Here is a 17,721-nt window from a genome sequence, read left to right as displayed (position 1 = left end):
TTGACGTGGAACGTATCCAAGATGTTGGTCCGCGATAGAAATTGGAGAATTGTAGAGTCAGTGAGGAGGGGAGAGGAGTGGAGAGAGGGAGGAAGTGGAATGCAGGAGAAATATTTTACCTTGCAATCGCTGCAGCAAGGGCCGGTCGCGCATTGCGCTTCGGAGGTGAGCCTGCAGGTGATCGGATCGCAGCAAGGATCGTACTCGTGACACTCCTCGATCGATCCGCAATCACATTGCTCTCCCTCGTCGATTACCCTGTTTCCGCATGATCTCCTCACTTCGACCTGAAAAATGAGATTCTTTGAAAGAATTTCCTTTAACAGTATCCTCTAAATGGGCTTTTAATTACAATTATGCTGGTCATGCTGATCCATTGGCATGAAAAATATAAGTTATAAAAAGAAATGGAATAATAAAGTGAAAGATTATAAGAATTGAGTGATGTGAAAACGGTTTAAGGTTTCCTATATGTGTGATCAGTATCATAGAAGTATTATCGCGTGAAAAAAAAAACTTAGAGGCTCTTATTGATGAGATTTGTGAAATCTCAATTATATTAATAATTTTTATGTAAAAATGTCGGTGAGTAATTGAAGCTTACAAGCTCTATCCTCGTTTCATCTAATACGAACTTCAATTGCTTGTAATCCAATAAAGAGGCCTTAACAATTTTTATGTTTGTTTTGATCTTTGCAATCAAAAACTGTTCTTCAAAATGTATTGTCACCGTGTACAGAGATTCGAAATAATTCCAACAGTTCTCGTCATAGAATACATTTAAAAGCTGGCTTGAGATGAAACGAGTCGAAGATAAGAAAACTTTACGTTTAAGACCATTAGAAATCGATAGGAAATACTTATTGAAAGTTTCAAGCACCCTCGTGATTTGTTATCGTGCGCTCGTAAAATTGGGCTCGATTGGGCTCGTTTCGTTTCAAACCGTAGCTTTATTCGTTCAATCCTTTTACCTCGTTTGGTTTATTTAAAAGACAAAAGCCGTTTCCGCTTCTTAACACCTCTATGTAATCTGTTTTACTACATTCGGAAAACGTGTACGGCTGAACGTTCTCCAGTCCAACGATCGACTGAGCCATGATGCATCCGTGCCATTCGCGGCAGATACACTCGCTCCCTAGAGAAAATTACATTTTAATGAAAAACGTGTTTTAAATTATGATTCCAATGGATAAATTTTTCATTCACGATTAACTAACAAACGTTCTGACAAATGGAAAGAATCAGATAAACTCTTATGAATAAATTGTTTGTGCGAAATCAAATTTTTAAAGGAATTTAAATAAAGATTCATTTAAATATTGTGACATTTTGTGTGTTAATGCATATCATGTACATTTTGTAAAATTTTGTATATTCAAATTTTGCATAAATGTCTAAACATTTATATATAAGAGTGATTACAAATAGAATGTTTTCTAGGCTCTTTATATATTCTATTGAATTCAAATACTACCTAATTTCAGACTTATTCGTCAGAACGTTTATTAAAAAAAGTATATTTGTATGAGTAGAAACTAACTTCCATCGTCATGGCTCATTCCTATATTGTGACCGATCATGTGAGCCATAGTACCGGCTAAAAGATGAGGTTCGTATGTATTCAAATCGACGCTGATTCCTACGGATTTTTGTTTGCAGATAGTCGAAGGTATGGCAACACCTGATTCTCCACCGGCGAACGTTTCACCCCTGTGTATGTGATTCGAATTTCAATCTCGAGTCGATCTCAGAATGGATTAAATGAAATTCATTCACACGATGAATACTTACGTGAGTAATTGAGTGGTATCACGAGGAACACGGAACATCGTTCGCATCATGTAATCGTTTAAATTGAGCAAAGCGAGATCGATATCCATGCCCGTCGCGATTTCCGCCTGGTTTATGCCTTGCCAGGTTTCGATGTATATGACGGAGACTCTAGTATTTAACGTGCGGAAATACTGTGAAAAAGAAAATTGAAATTAATTAAAATCCTTTATTCGCGATTATTATATTGTTATAAAGGTAAAGATTGAACGAAAAAAATCGAAACTCTTTTACTATTTCCTAAATTTTTCGTTGGGGTATCGGAAAAATATACGTTGAAAATTATAAAAGGTAATTTTCGTTTCATCTTGATTTTCTAACCTATTACACTCACCATATCCGCGATATTAGCGACTTGGATGGCATCGTGAACAACCTCCGCTCTGGTGCTACCGTTCCTCTTCTCGAACTAAAAAATCAGGAAAAGAGAATATTTTTGTGAGGCCTGTAAAGGATAGTAAAATGTTTAACGATCGATTTTACGTTTTTATTTACGACAATTGATATCGTTAAAGTCAATAGTATCGATTCGTTTTACGTTTCCGACATTCGATAACTATTATCGTTGAATTACCCGAGCATGTCGGGAAGGATGAAGTGAATTTAGAGCCAATTCTTCGAAACTTGGTTCAATGACGTCGGCATGCTTTCCTTTAATGATTGCAACCGTAATTGGCACTCTCTTAATTCTCATTGCTTTTGAAGACACGTTTCGTGTGCTTTGCCGGCCAATAACTATCGAATGCGACCGAATAAAATACTATAAATAGTGGAAATAGTACAAGTGTTTGATATTTCAAAATTACTTACTCGGGATAAATCGGAAAAATTCGGATGGGATCGTGATACTCGTCTCGAAAGCTCCAATATAAATCGGTTCGAATCGTTAAATTTTCTTTAGCCGATCATGCCCGATCATTGCCGAGTCAATTGAAATCCAATAGATTCGGGATCCCGCCCGATCATGACCGAATTTCTCCGATCAGTCCCGAAGCTTTAGTTTCTCAATCACGTGACGATCGCGCACGATTCTTAAGACGTAAAACACAAAGAAGAAGTAATATAAAGTTTCAATACCATAGCCTTATCGATAATGATGGCAGTTTCGATGTATTTGGTTGTTTCACGGACGTCTCTCTTATATCGATCGGAAGTGGTCTCCGATAGCCCCAGAACATGCTTCTGCCGGCGGTTCTTTACACGCCACTCAAGATTTCCCGAGTTAGCGCAGCCTTTGTTAGCCTTTGTTCGAGCTTCAAATATAACGTGAGGATGTTTCTGCTAAAAGAGAGGTCTGCATATAGTTAACATTCTCCGAGCAGCCCGCCGCCCGCCTTTTAACGCCCGTTCCTCTATTCGATTATGGCTTATAACCAGTAGGGCCGCGGGCTTTTTGTTCCCGCATCTGCGCGAGGATCATGACCTACTATCGGCTTCGTCCAACTTTTTCTCGGTTAATTGTTACGTAGCGCCATTTGAAAGAATCCACCGAACCTTGCCGCGTCCCGAATCCGTCCATCCGACTGGATCCTCTTTCTCGATTCGCTTTACTTTCGAATATTATTCATCGATGGAGGCAACCGCGTAAAAGCAGAGAGAGAGAAAGAGAGAGAGACACAGAGAGTTCACGAAATTCACCCGACAATTGAATTTTTTAGAAGGTGATATTCGCGCATCCTGATTTTCTCGCGAGATGCGCACGACGAGAAATTGTATTTTTGCTTTTTTTTTCGCCACGTTGTTACTTCGAGATCCCTTCATGAATAATAATGAAGGCACAACTCGTGCATATAAGATCCCCCTCACTTAACTCGTGTCGGACAAGCATATATAGGTTATCCCTGTCGTTTCATTCTCTACCTTGCAAAATTTTCCTATAAACGAAGCAATTCATTTTTTTCGGATAGCTATTCTTTTTTTTTACGTCGAAATTTTTAATTTACAGGATAAACTGTCTCGATTCTCTATTGTTTGTGCAACGATCAAAATTCTTGATATAAACGATATAACACTTAAAGATTTTTAAAATCTTGTGTATAATTTTTTCACTAATAACAAATTTAATCATTATTTTATCTAATCATGATATAACTTTTTTTAATATCCAGATATAATTATCAAATTATAAGCACGTCTCATTGTATCTTGCTCCATAAATAACTAATTAAACTTCGATTTAACATAACCTGTCTCAATCGGATACGAGTCACAAACGAATTAAATTCCTCGCAAATAAAACAATTTAACTACGCACGAAAAGAGAACGATCACGATCTATTTAACCATCAGTCCTTGGCTGGCATTGTTAACGCCTATCTATTTCTCGTCGTTCAGCGAAATTCGAAGCAGAAACTTAACGGAAAACTGTTGGAAATTAGCTCGTGGCTGATCGATTTCGACACAAAACTATCGAATCCATTTTCCTCGGATCGGCATTAGATAAACGTAGAAACATGTGCGCGAAACAACGCAGAGACGGAATTTAGAGGGGCCAACCGATTACCCGTTTACGACTCGAGCCGGGTTGATAGCGGCTTAACTCGATCCTCTCTCGCTTCGTCTGCCCCGCTAACGAAACTGGATCGAATGGCCGGCCATGTTTGCCGTCCCTGAAATACCGGCTGGATCCAGTCAAACATCTCTCTGTCCACATCCCTCTATGAAGCAAACTTGGACAACCCGTTACATTATTCCTTCGAGTTCATTTTTTTTTTTAATTTTAATTTTTGAAATTTTAATTTATCATTTTATCATCGAGTTAGAATTTCAGAGATGGGGAAAATTTTAACGGTTGAAGTTAAGAGTAAAATTACTTCGATAAATTGCTCGAATAATTTATCACTCGAAGCATCGAATAATCGCAGATAACTGGTCGAGCTTATGCGAAGAGTGGGTCAACTATAACGGCTACGAGTAAATGTTATTCAAGCATTTTAATAAGTAATTTTGTTTAAAGTAGCTTAAAAGTAACTTTATTCGAAATTTTTTAACTAGTTTGAACTTAGGGTTAATGCTCAACTCATGGATGAAACCGGTTTTGAGGTTAGGATATTACTTTTTGATTTTTAAATCGTTTTTTTTTTTTTTTTAGTATCGTTTCATCGAACGATTGGTTTAATGGTTATTTCATTTCGACCGATAAAATAGCGATTAGTTTCAATGGATGAAACGTTTTGAGATTAGTTTTTATATTATTTTTCGAGGAAAAATTACGGGATTATTCAAAGAATGCGGTTACATAGTATCGATAGATAGTCGGATAATCTTCGAATAATTAAACTGACCGACAAATCGCCGCCGTAAAATGGATGAATGACAAATGTCTCGTTGCCTAAATGAATGACACCGCTGACACCGTTACACGTGTGAAAAGCAGCGCTAGCTCCTGGATAATCCCTCACGGTACCGTGATAGTAACAGTGCTCTATCTCCTGTAACCATTCAATCGAGAAATTCAATCAGTTCTTTTTGTTTATCCAATTGATACAATGGAAAAATTTCCAAAGAAAAGATACACACCCATACACACGATATGTATTATTCAATTTATATTCCACTGTAATGTAGTAAATTTAAGGAAACAGAAAAGTCTATATTACCTGTTTAGAAGTTTGTTCCGCACCGACGGTTAAAAAGTCTTTTTGCACAAGATTCGGAGCTAAAAGTTGCCTGCAACACACGCAACTCTTTGTACTATTTATCGTTTCGTTTAATCGGTGAAATTCGATTGGAACACTGCCGTGTATACACACTTACGTATTTAATTCTAAATCTAGGCGAAATTTATGATTAAAGGCCTTGATCAAGAGGGACGTCCGATGAAAATGTCTCCCCGTCTGAAAATCAAAGAAAACTTGTCTCGTTAAACGTATCGAAAACTTGTCTTGTTAATCGCTTCCTTACGAACTTCCGTACACTTACTCTCATTCTGCCTTTAACATTCTGATATCCACCCTCTCCGTATCCTCTTTGAGGAAACTGAAAAGTGACAAAGTTTCAAAGATGTTATAATAAAATGTATCGATCGATATCGATTCTTGAATATTGTAAAAAAGTTTCGACAAAAGTCTTCGTCGAAAAGAGACTATCGATCAATATCGATTCTATAAAAGAATTCGATAGGCCTTCTATAAAAGTTTCAAATAAAATATATCAATCTATGTTTATAGAATATCTATAAAAAAAAATTCGATGGTTTTTAATCGCTACAAAATTTCGTTATAAAAATATATCGATCAATATCGATTCTATAAAAGAATGCTCGATAATCCTTGTCAAAAGATGATAAAATTTCAATATTATAAATTTTATCGATTCTCGATAAAAGAAAACTCGATAGGCTTTCAATGGTTATAAAATTTCGCTATTAAAAAATATATCGATCAATATCGATTCTATAAAGAATATTCGATAAGCCTTGTCAAAAAATGACAAAATTTCAATGTTATAAATTTTATCGATTCTCGATAAAAAAAATTCGATAAGCTTTCAATCGTTCTAAAGTTTCTCTATTACGAAATATATCGATCGATATATCGATTCTGTAAAGAAAATTCGATAGGCTTTCGATTGTCAAAAAAGGTAACAAAGTTCATAGCAAAACCTTCGAATCGTCAAAAAGTTTCGATGCTGTAAAGTTTATAGATTCTCGATAAAAAAAAAAAATTAGATAGGCTTTCGATCGTGAGAAAGTGACAAAGTTTCGACATCATAAAATATATCAATTTTCGATGAAAGAAAAATTTCGAATAGACTTTCGTTCGTTCGATATCGTTCGGAGGAAAAGTTTAATTACCTTGGATACGCTCACTTCTCTTGTGGATATCCCCATTTTCTCGTGATGCCGTAACTGTACTGGATAGATGATCTGATAGTAATGGGCCCCGATATTTTGTACTAGCTCTTGGTTTTGTCGATACTCTTGTAGTAGTCGTTCGGCCTCACCTGGAATCAATTATCATCTCCAGTTTCAATCGAACATCCCAGTTCAACTCTTTTTTAATTTTATCTCCGTCTTGACTCATTGTTCTCGTCTGTGTTTCGTCTGTGTTTTCGTAAGAAAAAAATTAAGATGATAAAAACGATGAAAGCGATATGGTGTTTTGAAATCATTTATATAAATTGAACCCTATATATTTTTCGAAAAAGAAATAAATAAATAATTACATAAAAAAGGATATACTTCATTGATTTCGATGATTTTTATATACATTAATAAAGGACAATTAACGAAAAGTAATTATATACGTATGAACGAAATTTTACGTAAAAGAAATCTTTTTTTTTTAAATAAAATAATAATATATCGATATAGGATAATCTTATTTTTCATAATATTTAAAAATCATTGAAATCGGTGATCGGAGTTTTTTTCTACAAAGAATTATCAAAGAATTTTTCACTTCGTAAAATAAAACCTTTCGATTATTCATTCTTTCCGATTCTATATAATTATAAAAATACTTTCATCTCCTACGCTACTTAATTTTTTTCCAAAAAATCCTTACGACTTGACCCAGTTATTCACAAGCCCCCTACGCGAAAAATCCAACAAACGCGAGTCGTCTCTCGATCTTTAAAAAAAAAAATCCTCTCTTTGAAAATCGTTTAACATGCAACATGCCTGTCTTTGCACGAAGTGAATAAGCGAGATTCCATCGCGAGTTAACCCTCGTCGAAATCGAGAACCGGGCGTAATTAGCGGTGTCTGATTAAACCGAGCGTGTTCTCCTTCGTTCTCTCTTTTCACCGTGTCGTAAACTGTTGCGCGGCAGTGCTATACGAATGAGTCGAGATAATCAGTGGAGGGCCTCCTCGAAGCATGTAGTATCTAGTTTACCCTCTTATCGACTGTCCGGGGCTTTGCCCGATTTAACCCGACCCATTCAAAATGAAGTGTATGGATAATTACTTGTCACGCTTCCCCCCTCCCCACTCCCCTCCCCCCACCCTTTTGAACACGTAGACGTCGTTCTAATGAATTATTACGCGCGCTGTCGCGCGATTACCGACAGAGCAACTAATTACCATGCCACTCGAATCGAGGGGAACTCGATTGCACCCATTGGATTTTTTTTTTTTTTCATTCGAACCATTAGAATTATTCGGCGATCGTCTACACCTTTTCCCAGTCACTGTTCGTACGATGGATTGGGTAGAGAGCGATCCTTCTTTCGATTTGTTCTCAATCGCGAGATATTTTGGTATACGTAGTGTATGGCAGGTGGCGTGTGTATAAAAATGGCGGAACTTGGAATCCTGCAAATGTTTGTTTACGATCGATGCGTATAAGAAAATCATTATTTGTTTCGATTCGTTGTGATATTCGTATGCACGATTGGCTTGTTTTCAATGTGCGGGTCCTTGACCATCATTTCGTGGAAAAATTCAAAAATATCGAAAAGGGAAATATTTTTTTATTTAAAGTGCCGGAATGTCGAGTTTGCAAAACGGATGTTTTATTGTTTAATGTGTAATATATATATATATATATGTATATATATATATTTGTATAACGTGCGAATTAGACGCTTCGATTGAGGCTTTACAAGTAAGCATGTATATCATTCATGCTACAGGTGGAAGCGATATAGAAAGGTTCAGAAGTCAATCAGTGAAAGTTTCATTTTCTAAAATTGATTTGATACGTGATTCAAAAATCTCTAATATTTTAAATTTAATTGACATGCGAATTAAGTAACTACTTCATCTCATTTTTAAAATGAGACTGATGTAACTGACACTGATTGATTTGTGAAGTTCATAGTCGATGGAAGCGATATAGTGAAATCGTAAAATCGATTAGACGTTTAAAATTTATATATTCAGAAGACAACTATTCTTTGAGCTATTATATCAATTAACATTTTAATTTATAATTTTAAATATATATCCATAATAATAATATCCGAAAGTCTAATTTTGAATAGTCTTAAAATATTTCATCTTACGTATATCGAGTGTGAATCTTAACGGTTCGATCAATTTTACGATCTCGCGTACATTTGAATATTTTCATCGCGTCTATTCTGCCAGAAATAAAGATTCGTTAATTCATCTTTGAAGTAATATCTCGAGTCAAAAATGACTCGAACATTAAAAAATTATTTTAATTCTCGTTATTCAACAGGTTCAAATACACACGTTTTAATTAGCAAATATCAAACTAAATTAAATTAAGTTAAATTAGATAAGATGACTGGGTTCGAACCATTGGATCGTTAGAATTAGTGCGATAAATCGATATTTACGAATTACACGTATGATACACGTGACATAGAATGTAAGCGTTGTGAAAATACGTCGCGTTTAAACGAAACTTACGACCTGAATGAACGCCGTCCGAGAAGAGGAGATAACTGTGGCGATAACAGTTATGCTAATCTTGACTGGTTGACCCGTAAAGCCGCGTAATGTTCCTTGCAAATGCAGCCCCAGGAAAAGCCCCATTGTCTCTGATAAAATTCAATTAAACTTATTATATGAATATGGATGCGGAACCACCCACCCTGGTTATTTTCCGTTTCGAATACATACCGTAAATTGGGAACACTGGTAATGGATAATATTGACGTAAATGTGGAGATTACATTTAAAATTGTAAATTGACAAGCAGATTTTGGTCGAGATATAAAAATATTATTCTTGATATTAAAATGTTGGAAGTTATTATAAATTTGTTTAAATAATAACACATAAAAAAATATGCTAGATATTTACAATAACAAAGTAAGTATATATGGAATGCAATGTTCTTTAGAATAAAAATACATTTGAGAGTGAAATTATCGAGAAATTATTCTCAATTTTCAATAATGACAAATAATTCCAGATAGTGAAAATCTCAAATGTATCTGTACTCTAAATTTTATACAACTTCGATACGAAAAAATAGAAATATATTATAAATTGGAAAAAATTAGAATTTGCACTATTAAAAATTACACTGAGATTAAGATAAGATTAAGAAAAGATTAAAAAAGTAATTGTACATCAATGTCTTTCTCTTGAACGTTTCAACGATATCAACCATGCATCCAACATTTTTATATCGCAACATTCACTACTAGTTTTATATTAAAATTTTTATAATTATTCATCAATAATTTGTATGTTTTAGTTAAAAAAAAAATTTATCTATTGCAACAAATCAAAAATGAAATCCGGATGAGAACTGTGCACGTATAAAATCTCGTTGTAAACGAGAGGTTATGTATAGCTTTCCACTGTAAAGTTCGATTAAAGGTGGGTTAAAGACGAGATAGGTGTTGTATTTTTTCCTAGAACCAGTATTTACGAACGTGAATCCTCCGCACAATTTTTGATCTCTATTTACTGCGGTTTTCAGGAGGAAATCGAAGGAACCATACGTATATTTTGAGAGGGCAAACTGTCAAACATAGTTCTACAAAAATACCTAAGTCCTTATACCCAGTCTCTCTACTCAGTCTAAGTTTCGTTCGTTAAACCCCTCTTACTCGAACTTACTTCGACAAGACGGAACCTCTATAACTCGAGGATTTTACCTCCCTCCCCCTTTTTAACTTTGATATCCAAGTTACCGTGGTTCAATTGTGCGATTATTAAAATTTATCGATTCTTAAAATTATATAATTCCTGCGTTCTATTTCCTAAGACGAAAAATTTGAATTGACGCTTATTTTGAATTTTTATGAAAAATTCAGAAAAAAATCTGAAAAACTGTCTATTCTAAATTTTATTTTTCATTTTATTACACCGTCAAAATAAGAGATAGAAAGAAGTAAAAAATTATAAATAAAAATAATAATAAGAAATAATAAATAGAAAGTTTAAGTTAGAGATATAAGTACATAATGAACGTATATTCTGAATAGATCGATGGTCGAAAAGTTTTCTAGCACAGTCGCATATAGTAGTCGTGTATTTAAGGTACTTTCGTTCTATTTTATTTATTTTTTTAAAGAACGGTTGCCAGAAAGTTCGAAGGGGTTGACGAATCGGACGATAGTCGCGACAAAGCTAAGGGAGCGGATTCGTAAATTGAATTTCCAGAAATGGTCCGTTCAGCTGAGATTACCGACCGATTAAGTTGGCTACGTTCATGGGTTTGTCGAGTGTCACGTTGACAGGTCGTTTATTGTGTCGGTTTCCCTAGAAATTTCGTGTGTAACAGTTACTTGTGTAGTTCGTGTATAACATTTTCGTATTGTCGATTTAGCAATGCAATTTGTGCAAAAGTAAACTGAAAATTGACTACTTGGTATAATTTATGATAATAGAGTAAAATAGAATAAAATAAAAATTTTTAACACAGAGTTTAATGCTTCGTGATTTATATTTCGAAAGATATTACGATAAAGTTAAATAAATCTGATTTTATTCTTTTTTTACTTTCGATTTCAATTAATTACACGATATATCACAACATTCGAAAGTTCTAAAGAAAAATAACTTCTCACGAGAGATAACCTCATACCGTACCGTGAAAAAGGTTAAGTGATTTAGGTTAAGTTTCGTTACATTTCTATCAATGACCAAAGAAACATTGAAACAATTTACAACTAACAATATTATCAATCTTACCAACTTATAAGTTACAAAATTTTCTCTCACGAATTAATAATTTTACATTGAACAGGACTCGTAATTCCCCAAATATAATATACCTTTAAAATTAAATTTATCACCACACTTAAAGCAATTTACTTACTTTTTTAAAAGTATCACCGTAATAATTATTACTCTATTCGTGCAAAATCGTCCCTAGAGAGGTTCAATCCCCAGAAAACTATATAAATACCGTTCCAAGATCCCGGTGAGCCGGTGTCCGTGCGTCAATTTATTCGATGCCGTAATTTAAAGTCCTCGTCGTGTCCTGGCGTCTAGTGCAGAGAGGGCGCTGTACTCAGAGGCACGAATTGCGGTTAATTCGAACGACATGACAGGTTATTACATGCCGGTTGTGTGCCGGTGACGAAATTCACGGTGGATTTACTTTTCGACCTGGAACATCTGACTATCTATACTCGGTCAGATACACGTGTAATTAAACACTAGTATGAATATTAATTTCCCTCTCTGTGGTGGATGTGCGCGTCACGCTTTGTAATTCAGATCTCGATATTTTTTTTCCCACTTGGAACGTTCCACGAACACTGGTGAAACGGAAGGAAACGCGTCGCCTCGTTAAACGAAAGAAATCCGCGCGGAAATACAAACGGAAATACGGGATTCTCCTCTTCTCGATTCCCGAGATTTAAGAGATTTTCACGGTTCCACGATCGGGAGACGATTTATACCTCTCGGTCGCGGCCATTTTATACTTCGATGCATTGTCCCCTCGTCTAAAATTTAACCCAATTTAAGTTTCGTGTTCCCAGCCAATCACCACTGTTGACTTAACAATAAACCATTCCACGCGTCCGGAGAAACTGGATGTAACCGCAGATCGAGTTTCCAAGGGAAGTGCTGCAATGCGGTCTACCCCCGCTGTTCCTTTGCGTACATTTCATCTGTGATTCGAAGGAAATCTGTGCGTTCATTGTTCCCCGATTCTTCGATACGAACTTTCTGTTGGACGAGTTTTTTTTTTTTTTTTTTTTTTTATAGAGATTCGTTGTGAAATCTGATTTCGCAAAAAGTGAAATCGAAATTTTTGAAAATATAACGTGAAATATTTTTTCCACTCCTCCTTTTTTATTGTTTCGTTTAAGGAGATTGAGAAATTTCGATTTGTGAAATTTAGGTTCAAATTTAGATTTATATATAGTAATTTGATAATGGTTATTTTGATTAAAATTTTGTTCTGTTGTAAAGTATCGTGGATATATTTCAGAGTAAAATTTTTGAGTTGTTTTTATTTCGCAAAAAATATAGATGTTGCGTTACGAGACTGCAGACTTTCATTCTCGATGCAGTTCCCATTAATGAGAAATAACTTTCGAAAGCAATTCTCGCGAGTTTTGCTCTTAAATGTACCCTGGAATATGCCCAAAAGGTAAGCGAAAAACTCAATTATTTATACCAATTATTATTTACCGAAATTTAGAGTTTCGAATCTCTAAATAAATAAAGCAAAAATTTGAATCAGAAATTTCCTGAGTTTTAAAGAATTTTCAGGTTTCGAAATTTCGAATATCTCATTCCTTTCCCCCCTCTTTTTCTAAATTCTAATTCATCGAGAAAACATTTCGCTCTAATTTCAAAATTTCCCGAAGGATTTTGAAATTTCGAAATTTCGAGTATTTCGCCCTCTTCTTCTCCTCTTTCTTTTTTTTGAAATCCAAAAATAAATTCTTAAAAAAGAAAATCAAAAAAATTAAATTTCTTGAAAAAATTAGTTTCGAATCACGAAAAATCTTGAGACCCTCCCCCCTCTTTTTCTAAATTCTAATTTATCGAGAAAACATTTCGCTCTAATTTCAAAATTTCCCGAAGGATTTTGAAATTTCGAAATTTCGAATATTTCGTCCCTCTTCTTTTTTTTTTCTTTTAGGAATCCAAAAATAAATTTCTAAAAAAGAAAATCAAAAAAATTAAACTTCTTGAAAAAATTAGTTTCGAATCACGAAAAATCGTGAGAATTTCGAACGTCCCCCCGATTTGTATAAACGTCTTTCTTCTTCCTGTCTTCGAAATCCATAAAATTGATCCGTCGTGGAAGAATTACGGATTAATGAAACGCGAGCATTCGCGTGACTGATAACGCTTTGCCTCGTGATAAAGTTAACCGGGGACAGAGTCGGATACGTTGACGCGTTTCTCCTCTCGCCGCGATAACATTGATTCGAATATCCTGTTCGTTGCGCCGATTAATATCTCGCCCCTTATTCGGGGCACGCGTTGAATTTTCTACGCCGGCGAGGCGTGCGCTTGTTCCCTTTGAAGGGAACGACCGACTTTGACTACGACTTCCTCTGCATTGTGTGTATTTACGCGATCGTCTCGCAACTTTGACGTGCCCCCTTTGTAATCTGCGGCAAAGGAAGAATGGAAGAAGACGTCATCGATCAGCCCTTTCTAATTATCAACAATCTTGCACGAGATTAACGCGACACCATCGACGTGACATTTTCTTATTAAATTAAAATTACCAGCAATTTAAGCGATTGAAATTTTCCACTTGTTGAATTATTGGTGCAAAGAAATTAGGTGTATTCTTTGTAAAATTGTAATTTTTTTTTTTTATATCGATATCTATTGATAAATTAATATCTCGAATGATAATAATAATAAAATTGTTGGAGAATATTATGTAAAATTATAGTCAGTTCATTAATATAATTGTATTACTGATTTATAAATTATTTGCGATGCTTGATGAGTTTACGAAGAATTTCGAGATCGACGATTTTATTCAACAGTTTTGCAGCCTTGATTTTTGAATATTTTAAATTATAGAGGAAAAATTTAAATATTAGATTGTTCAATAATTTCATATGCTTTTTTCTCAGCAGGAATGATTCAAAAGAAAGAAAAATCACAATTTAAATATCAATAAACGTAACAATTCATCAACATTCGAGTTGAAACACTTACCAACGGAAGTTTCTTCGTTCCAGAAGGAATCATCTAAAGTGTAGTCTGCTTCTGTAACAAAAGGAAAAAAAAAAAAAATTTATTAGCTTATCGAATACACGTAGTACATAAATAGTACGTAAATATCGTGAAAATATTTGAGTTTGCAAAATAGAAATAAGGATGAGAATGAAATTGGTACATTCGTTTCACATTTCTAAATTCGAAAGGAGAATTCCTATGGGAAGCACTGCAACGAAACCAAGTTGTGTCCCAAAGGAATTTTGGACCGGGTTGGACCGGGAGAATTTTCCACGAGGGAGCAAACTTTTCCAAAAGTTTCGAGATTGCATGAGGGAGAAGGAACACAGTGGTGAACATTGCTACAAAAATTGTGAGGCTATCGAGACTTGTATTATCGAGAAACGCTCATTTTATGTCTCATTTACAATGTTTTATTACTTTTTTTTGCGCTTTCTCATATGCTAGATTATTTTTGAGCCAAATCGATTCATTGTCGATAATTAGATACCAAAAATTATAATTTGAATCTCTTGATTTGAATTAATTTTGCACAAACATTGATTCCATTTTTAAATTTTTCTTATTGTTTTTATTATTATTAATAATTGCTTCACAATTTAATCAAAAGAGTTTAAACTAAGAAAATTTCATGTACGAATCGGTAAAAATTATCAATATATAAATAAAATTTGCGATACTAGCTTTCAAAATTATATGACACTTTTATTAGACACTAAAAATAATGAGATGTCATACATAATCTATAGATAGAGATCTATAATTTAAAATGAGTTCCAAATCAATAATTCATAGTGGTCAATAATCTAAAATAAATAAAAATAATCATTCATCTAAAATTTAACATACATGACACAATATAACTTTGATATTTTTATTCTATTTCAATATTTTTATTTCAATACTCTCTGCGCGATTTAAAACTGTAAATTAATAAATTTTACATAGCAAAATTGTTGTTTTACTTTTCTAAAACGTATGACAAATTTTATTCGTCCTATAAAATAAAACTGCATATTCGAATCTACGAGATATTTGATCTTTTCTAGATGAACAAGAAGTCTCGATGCTGTAAAAACAAGTGAAAAGCATGCACGGTATAAAGGACAACGGTACCATTAGTTCAGGAGGTTGCAGCGAGTTCAACAGTTTGGTAAATCGGTCGTAAGCAAAAAGCGGCGATGCCATTCCGAAATCGTTCCGTTTTATCGGAAAACTTCTTAATCTTTTTACCCAACCGAATGATATAAAACGAAACTTCGATACCTACGGCATTATCGAACGTTAATACCTATTTCCAATCGAGCCGTGTAAACATCCTATCGGCCATGGATTTGTTCGATCGTATATTCCAATATTTATACACTTCGTTGTGTATCTTTTTTACGAGCTATCAGATTTTTCACACCCGTGTTCTATCTTGCTTTTTGCCAAACACGGCAAGAATCGAGAAGGGAGAAATTTTTACTCTCGAATTCTATTTAGGAAAAAAGAATAATTCCATTGGAAGAATGGAATATCTTTTTGGTGAGGATATTAAAATCGATCGAAATCCGAAAACAATTCTAAATCTCGGTTTAAATCTCGACAAAATCTCGGAATGATGCTGAACGCAGCATCGCAAACCATTTCGTGAGCGCCATTTTCCAAGTTGGTTCCCACTCTTCTCATAAACCGTCACGTTCCGCTGCACCTAGCAATCAGTGACGGTCACGCCTCGTCGATTTTCTCTCTCTCTCTCTCTCTCTCTTTCCGTGTTACTATTCACCACCAGTCCGCGTTTAACACATTCGATGAGTCCGCCATGTCTGCGAAACGTTGCGCGGATCCTTGTCGGTAAACGAACCCGTGAACCGTTACGACGATAGATTCCTATCTGCTGATAATCTCGGCTATTTCTCGACTCGTTTCATCACGAAGACTCGATTTTTGTGCTCCTTAACCTTTTGCCAGGCCATCGTTGACGATCGAACTGAGCAAAGCCAGAGAGGACTATGGAGAAAGAAGCGAAGTTGAGGTTAAGAAGGAAGGAAATGGAGGTGGGTGGATCGAGAAAACGCAAGAGAACGCAAAAGGCGCGGAGAAATCGTGGCGAATACACGTGTCTGTATCCAGTGGAAAGATATACGAGTCAGGATAGGGAATGGAGAGGGGAGGTAGGGACGAAACTTTTCTCCGAAGTTTCATTAAAGCCCGCGAAACTTTTTCATCTCCGTACCCATCCCGAGGTTTCATAAAATTCATAAAATGGACGGCGTGCAGATAAAAAGACTCGGTTTCCAGTGGCCTAGTTCCTCGTAGTATACGAAAAATAACCCCGAGGCGAAGAGGGCCTCGAATAGATGATAGTCAATGACGGTATTTCTATAGGGACTTGCCCGTGGCGAGACTTTCAGGTAGGTATGCGGGTAGAGAAATTCTGCCGGGGGTAATCGACACGCTTGAAATTACTTCTGTTTCCTGTCTTCACCCTTCTTTAATAACTAATCGCTCAGTTATCGTACATTCCCCTCAGTGCGCGCATCTCTCTTTTCCTGACAAATATTCGCGGTTTGTGATTGTAATGACATGTCTCTGAACCGACCCGTATTCGATACTCGTAACTGTGTTCGTATATTGGTAGAAACGTGTTCTAACTCTTTGAAATATGTTGGAAAAATTTGAATGGGAAATTTCAATACTCTCGTATTGCTTGGGATTTTTCGAAGTGTGGTTTCGTATCGGTTCGGCAATAATCGGACGTGATCGGTTTAAGTGTCGACCCTAGCCGATTGTGTCCGATTATTGTCGAATAAATCCGAAGTTAGTCAATCTATCAGTCTATTATTTCATGTATTTAGCTTATGTTTATATTTTGGCTTTTGGAATGCAAGAAATTGCAAGTTTCAAGATATCCTTGTCGATTTTCATCGAAACAACATTTTAACTATTAAACGATGGAAACTGCGTTTGGTTATCCGGATAATTGTTACAAACGGAAGCATGATCAATCGAATTCGTATCGGAAATTTGCAAAGGTAATGATTTCTGTTAAAGCTGTATCCAATTGACTTTCTCGTCGAGTAAATTAAATCTTAATTCTGTCGAGTTCGTATACAATGGAAAGTCATAGACTAGTGAAATTGAATTCTTCGATGTCTTGCCACTGTCTAAAATATCGCCGACAACGAGTATAAACGTAAACGCTTATGAATATTTCTCATTTCACGTCTTAGAAAATCTCGCTCCGCTACTGATGTCCGACCATTATTTGACCTATTCCATTTACGATTTCGAACAGTAGTCGCGTTACAATTGTTCTATAATCAGTTTCATTGACCGAGCTGGGCTTTTCTTAATGACGTTGGCAAA

At 35.2% G+C, this 17,721-nt stretch overlaps 1 protein-coding gene and 1 long non-coding RNA gene across 40 annotated transcripts in view; one reads left to right on the top strand and one right to left on the bottom strand.

Moving 5' to 3' along the window:
• Window positions 1-17,721, bottom strand: part of mmd (disintegrin and metalloproteinase domain-containing protein mind-meld) — a 78,910-nt gene that overhangs the window by 18,689 nt on the left and 42,500 nt on the right. For 34 of the 39 annotated variants that reach the window (XM_086906115.1, XM_086906091.1, XM_086906121.1 and 31 more), the window contains exons 3-14: window positions 14,350-14,400; window positions 6,626-6,774; window positions 5,752-5,808; window positions 5,587-5,666; window positions 5,430-5,499; window positions 5,115-5,261; window positions 2,908-3,111; window positions 2,165-2,239; window positions 1,792-1,964; window positions 1,541-1,710; window positions 972-1,135; window positions 120-287 (exon numbers count right to left, since the gene is read on the bottom strand). In XM_086906115.1, coding sequence (XP_086762241.1) covers window positions 120-287; window positions 972-1,135; window positions 1,541-1,710; window positions 1,792-1,964; window positions 2,165-2,239; window positions 2,908-3,111; window positions 5,115-5,261; window positions 5,430-5,499; window positions 5,587-5,666; window positions 5,752-5,808; window positions 6,626-6,774; window positions 14,350-14,400 — 1,508 coding nt within the window. Of the gene's footprint in view, window positions 1-119; window positions 288-971; window positions 1,136-1,540; window positions 1,711-1,791; window positions 1,965-2,164; window positions 2,240-2,907; window positions 3,112-5,114; window positions 5,262-5,429; window positions 5,500-5,586; window positions 5,667-5,751; window positions 5,809-6,625; window positions 6,775-9,153; window positions 9,274-11,611; window positions 11,817-14,349; window positions 14,401-17,721 lie in introns of those variants that run through there. The other 5 variants (XM_086906092.1, XM_086906085.1, XM_086906094.1 and 2 more) reach the window with 3 other exon arrangements.
• Window positions 1,660-10,651, top strand: LOC147657923 (uncharacterized). The gene is made up of 3 exons (XR_015291573.1): window positions 1,660-1,791; window positions 9,950-10,074; window positions 10,178-10,651. It is a non-coding gene; the product is annotated as an uncharacterized LOC147657923 (long non-coding RNA).

This window comes from Apis florea, unplaced genomic scaffold, assembly GCF_048593485.1.
Source record: "Apis florea isolate Af1SG1 unplaced genomic scaffold, ASM4859348v1 contig_2492_pilon, whole genome shotgun sequence".
NCBI lineage: Eukaryota > Metazoa > Arthropoda > Insecta > Hymenoptera > Apidae > Apis > Apis florea.
The sequence above is the reverse complement of the archived record's forward strand: the minus strand, read 5'-3'. Positions and strand labels throughout refer to the sequence as shown.